The sequence below is a fragment of the Myotis brandtii genome, unplaced genomic scaffold, assembly GCF_000412655.1.
Source record: "Myotis brandtii unplaced genomic scaffold, ASM41265v1 scaffold709, whole genome shotgun sequence".
Taxonomy (NCBI): Eukaryota; Metazoa; Chordata; class Mammalia; order Chiroptera; family Vespertilionidae; genus Myotis; species Myotis brandtii.
In genome coordinates, this window is record NW_005370782.1 from 901,838 (window position 1) to 907,957 (window position 6,120).

The 6,120-nt window shown below is 35.3% G+C and overlaps 1 protein-coding gene across 1 annotated transcript in view; it reads left to right on the forward strand.

Annotated features, from left to right (window-relative positions):
• The window catches only part of UNC13C (unc-13 homolog C (C. elegans)), a 557,952-nt gene extending 552,110 nt beyond the window's left edge, over nucleotides 1-5,842 (forward strand). Inside the window, exons 31-32 of the mRNA XM_005882381.2 lie at nucleotides 1,109-1,268; nucleotides 4,067-5,842. Coding sequence (XP_005882443.1) covers nucleotides 1,109-1,268; nucleotides 4,067-4,352 — 446 coding nt within the window. The 3' untranslated portion in view covers nucleotides 4,353-5,842. The remainder of the gene's footprint in view (nucleotides 1-1,108; nucleotides 1,269-4,066) is intronic.
• Nucleotides 5,843-6,120: the final 278 nt, after the last annotated feature.

Below are 6,120 nucleotides of genomic sequence, written 5' to 3' on the forward strand. Positions count from 1 at the left end.
TCATAACCTACCTAATTCTTTCTCTAAGTTATTTTCAACAACTGATTTGAGTTTTTAAATGATAGTTTAATCTATTGGTTTATATTGTAAAAATATCACCTGAATGCAAGGGTCATTTCAAAGATGAAATTAAATGGTTAATATTTTGCTCAATAGAACCATATTCTAAATAATATCCACTTCAATAAAAACTATGCCTTTCTAATATATTTAAAATTGCATTACTGAATGGATCTTTGTATTATAAAAATATCACTGCTATCTATCATCTATAACAAATTACGTGCAATGTAGAGAAAAATACAGATAAATGTGAATGCCTATACATGCCAGTATCCTAAAATATTTTGTCACTGTAAAGCAAGTGCTCAAAGTTTTATGAAATTTTTGCAATAGCAATTTTAGTTATAAGATACTTCCTTAAGAATATCATCATTAAAGAATGGGCAAAGTATAAATATGAGAAGGTACACTTAAGAATTATGTGTGATGCTTGAAATTAAGAAACAACTGTGTTTGTGTTTAACAATAGGTGATTGGTTAAATATAGGATGGAATATATATATATATATATATATAGTGGAATATTTGCAGTTGGAAAATATTGAATATATTGAATTAGAAAGATATCCATGATGAACTTAAAAAATACAGCTACTTATAAGACTGCAATATATTATGATGCCATTCTATATATGAATTAAATGTTGAAACCATACACAAAATATTAAGGGATTGCCTCTGAAAAATTATAGATTTTAAATCTATTTTCTAAATATTTAATGATAGATATAAACACTATTTTTAATATGAAAAACATCATGTTTTTACCCACACAAGAGGAATGATAACTTTCACCACTCCAGTGTCACACAACTAAGAGCTGAAAGTCCCATCAAGTGTGCATTCCAGAGAGTGAAATGTTTTTCTTCAAGAATATTTTCTTACCATTGGAGTTAGGACACTATCAAATACAAGTTATGGCTTCACACATCATTTCATCATTTTTTAAAACAAAAATTCATTGTAAGGACCAAAAGGGAGAGGCAGAGATTCCACACATTCATTGGCTAACACTCTGTATCCCATTCCCTTTTTGGTTTTATAGTGATGGCTATTAATAACCTGAACTGGCAGACCACCGCCATGTTCCGCCCCTTTGTGGAAGTTTGTATGCTGGGACCCAATCTTGGAGACAAGAAGAGAAAACAAGGCACAAAGACAAAAAGCAACACCTGGTCACCCAAGTACAATGAAACATTTCAGTTGTAAGTCATGACCCAACTCATTTATTCAACCAGGCAATAGTCACTGTGTAACTAAACTTACTTACTGAGCATCACAGATCCCAGGCAGATGAAAAGGGCTATGTTTTTAGTTCCTTCCATTCAGTCAGTATCTGTTCAGTGCCCACCATGTATCAGGAAATACTATAAGCATTGAGTATGTATAATAAATAGGATTTCTCTGCTCTCATAGAATATACTTTCTAGAGATGAGGAACTTATGATAAACAAAAACCTATTATGATAGTATTATGCAAAGAATTAAAACAGGGCAATGCAATAGAGTGATTACTTGGCTACTTACATTGGTGTTCAGGGAAGCCTCTCTGAGTTTTAAATTGAAACCTAAAAAAAGTAAAACATCAGTCATACAGAGGAGTGTTGACAGCATTTCAGGCCAATCAAAAATGTCAGTGCCACGACCCCAAGGCAGAAGCCTGCCTGGCCAATTTAAGAAACAGTATATACTGGACAAGAGAGTGAGGTGAACTGAATTTGAAGAGGGTATCAGGGTTCAAGGCTTCGCGGTCAGGGTAAAGGGGACTAGGTAGGCTTCTCAGTTCAATAGGAGACCTTGAAGGATTTTCAGATTAAGGGAGGAACGATCTGGTTTACATCTTTAAATGACTATTCTGTTTGCTGTATAGAGAAAAGTTACAGGGAATCAAGACCAAATATGTAAAGGTAAGTTAGAAGGTTTTTGCAATGGTCCAGGTAAGGGACAACAGTGACTGGCGAGATGGTAGTAGGAAATGGAAGTAAGTAGTAGAAAGATTCTGGGTATGCATTGGAAGTAGGTTCTATAGAACTTGCAGTGGACTGGAGGTAAAACATGAAAGAAAGAGAATATAATTAGGTTCCTGAGAACATTCAATTTAGAATATTTTAAGACAGACTTATGTACAAAGGAATTTACAAAGATGTAAGAGTAGAGGGACTACAAGAAATATAACCTGGGGCAAGTAGTGGCCAGGATGTGGCCCCTAGGGCATTGAGAAAGGAGAGAATGTGAATGTGTTATTATTAAAATTGGGGAAGTGAAAACTTCCGGTGCAGTGGGCCACCTTAAAAGAGCAGTGGCCTTCCTTGTGGGGAAACAGCCTCACAGGCAAGGAGCCAGAAACAAAGACTCTGACTGAGAAAGGAGAGAATGTGTTATTATTAAAATTGCGGAAGTGAAAACTTCTGGTGCAGTGGGCCACCTTAAAAGAGCAGTGGCCCTCCGTGTCGGGAATCAGCCTCACAGGCAAGGAGCCAGAAACAAAGACTCTGATCTTACTCTCCTCATTACTTCTGATTTCGTGACAGGACTTCCTTTTGGCCAAAACCACTGGAAGACAGAACACAGAGAAACTCTATTATAGGCCTAACAGGCCAGCATTCCATTTATGATAAAGTGTGAAAAGAAAGATGGGGAGTACATCCAATTAGGGCAAATGGAAGTTACTGAAGGAAATAAAGGATACCCCCTAGATTTTGGGGTAGTTGTTTACTGAGATGGGGGCATAGGGACAAGAGATATGGAAATCAGAGATTTTGTTTGATTTGGAAATGCCTATTGGACACCCAAGAGGAAATAGCAAATATATAGTTGAATATGACTTGCAAATGATCTGCATATAGATGAAATTCATTCCACAAATCTGGATAATCTGAACTAGGGACAGATAAAGAAGAGAGGGAGACATAGGATCAAGCTCACAAAAGTTTGTGTCTACAGCAGGGGTGGGCAAACTTTTTGACTCGAGGGCCACAATGGGTTCTTAAACTGGACCGGAGGGCCGGAACAAAAGCATGGATGGAGTGTTTGTGTGAACTAATATAAATTCAAAGTAAACATCATTAAATAAAAGGGTACGGTTTTTTTTTTTTTTTTTAGTTTTATTCATTTCAAACGGGCTGGATCCGGCCCGCGGGCTGTAGTTTACCCACGGCTGGTAGAGCATGCTTGATTAGAAAAAGTCACTTTAATAGGAAGGAATGTGGATGCTGTTCTGCTGAGCAATAGATGTGCATTTATGAGAAAATCAATATCTGAGAATGAATTGAAGGAAAGTGCAGGAGAGAATTGTTCTCAGCATATCAGGGCCCAGCCTTCTACATTACACTCAGTGGTGCACTGACAAGCTGTCTTGCGTTGTTATTAGTAGAGGCCACCCTCAGCCCCACACTTGGCAGCCTAACTGTTGCCATATGAAAGAAGTGGCATTAAAGAATCAGCCTCTGCTGGAACTAATGTGCTCTGGAGATTTGTATCCAATTTAGCATCTTGTGAATAGTGCTTGGTAGTCTGTGCAGTGAATTCCCCCGAGAAAAGGCTCCTAGATACAACATATTCAGGAGCCTGAGGTAAATAAAAGAGGTTTTAATAAATGATGTTGAAATGACACCGAAATTCTTCTGACATATCCCTTATCCAAGCCTAGCTCCCATGATCTCCAGCAACCAATCCTACACCTATATCAGAGGGGAGATCCTGACTTCAATGATTAAGTACAGCACAATGCTTTAATTCCAGTTTCTATTGATATGTTTAACATCAGGGCACAAATTCATATTTAGATGGAGTTCCTTTTTATATCTAGGGAAAGAAGGAGTTTTTAAGTTACATTATAAGTAATATCTAAGTAAAGACAGTCTAAGTAAAATTTTAAAAATCAGAATTAAAATAAAGTGAGACTCTATTTCCCAATATAAAAATGTATAGCATTTTTAGAACTGTGTTGATCCCTAGGTGAAATAAAATTTTTTCTCAAAATTTATAATTTTAATCCACACAGTATTCTGGGTAATGAAAACCACCCAGGAGCCTATGAACTTCATCTCTCAGTTAAGGATTACTGCTTTGCCCGAGAAGATCGAATTATCGGAATGACAGTGATTCAGCTACAGAGCATAGCAGAAAAGGGAAGCTATGGGGCATGGTATCCCCTTTTGAAAAATGTTTCTATGGATGACACCGGTTTGACTATTCTTAGAATACTCTCTCAGAGGACCAGCGATGACGTGGCTAAAGAATTTGTAAGACTTAAATCTGAAACAAGATCTGCTGAAGAGAGTGCTTGAAAGGAATACTGAAGATACCATCTTCGAGAATGCACAAACTATAATTGTTTGACTACTGCATGCATGTGCAAATACATGGGAATGTTTATTTCACTACATCTCAGTGTTTGCCAGTAATCACATACAATGTCTACAAGGTACGTGGAAAACCTGCTGAACTTATATACATACCATCACTGGTCTTTGGGAAATAAATGTTCCATGAAGTGCCAAAATTATGATGTAAAGTGAAATATCCAGATCTTTTTAAATGTTTATTGCATCTCATTAACAATTTTGCACCCACTAAGCATACTGAAAAACAATTAAGTCTTTTCAGTTCATCTATTAGTTGTTTTTGTTACATTAGTTTCAATTGCCCATAGATCAGAAAGATTTGTTACTCAAATTCTGTTTTATTTAGACTCACCTCATTGTAGATGTCTTAGAAATACCCTTTTCTATTATAACTAGAAATGCAGTCGCCACTAGAAAGCATTTGTAATTTTATAGTTGAAGATATATTGTGATGATTTTTGCATACAAATTAAAATAGAAAAGGTGGGAAATATTTTATGCTGACCAGTTTCCAACCTTTCTGAAATATCACTGTGAAGAAATGCTATTAAAGCAAACTTATACAAAGCAATGCTAAATAGTTTGTTAACAATGTTTGATATATTGACAAAACTTTGTTCTTCAAAACTGCCACAGTCACATCACATTTGTTAAAAGGGTAAGTTGATGCACTTGCCACCTAGCATTATGTCTTGGCTTTATCAAATTTCATTCTTTACAAAGTCATGCGATGGAAAGTTTTTTTAAAAAATTATCTATGATAAGTAACTACCATTAGTGTTTTCCCTCTGACAGATATGACTAACTCCTTAATTACTTAGCACTGTAATCAGTTAAATGCTTTTTTCTTTTAAAAATATTCAACGATTTGTACTAAATACAGCATTACTATATATTGCACTGGAACAAAAAGCCTTGTCTTCATCTACTTAATGAAAAATGTAAAACAGAATCTAAAGAAATTGCTTACAATCTTGTAATTTATGTTATTTATAAGACCAAGATGCATCAGATGAAATAGGAAAACAATAACTGAGTTGGATTTTGAATATGAAATACTTCATGAATATTTGCATTTGCTGTATCTTTATGGTTTGACTTTTGGAGTCTATCTAAATAGTTGGCTGTAGAACAGTACTTTGAAACATGCTCATAACTGTTAGTGGACAACATATACCTGCAGAAACAAGAACCAATTACAATGATTGTGTTTTGTGAACAAGCTGGTCTGGTATGTTAAGAACAAAATTAATATTATCATGAATCTCAGAACCATTCTGCTCCTGGATGTGAAAACACAGACCAGTGAAATCCACTAATTCATGTTAAATTGTTAGGCAATTGCTTTGTTAATGACTTCTCCAAATGCATAGTGCAATGTGATCCTGTGGCATATGCATTAATAAATGGATGTATATTGAGAACATGCAACACTTTATTGTATTTGCTGCCTTCTTATTTAATTCAAGAAGCATCATTTCATTATTTAGGAATAAAAACTCCAGTGTTTTTTGTTTGTTTGTTTTTCACTAGCTAGAACAACCTTCACATTGTTTGGTTCTAATATCTTATTAGAATTTGAAAGATACTTTCCAGGACTTGTATTCATGGAAGCAGCTACATACTATAAAATAATGACCCTGAAAACAAAGAAGAACTGGAGTATCTAACAGTGTGTCTCTCAATGCTGTTAAGCACTAAAAGAAAGTCA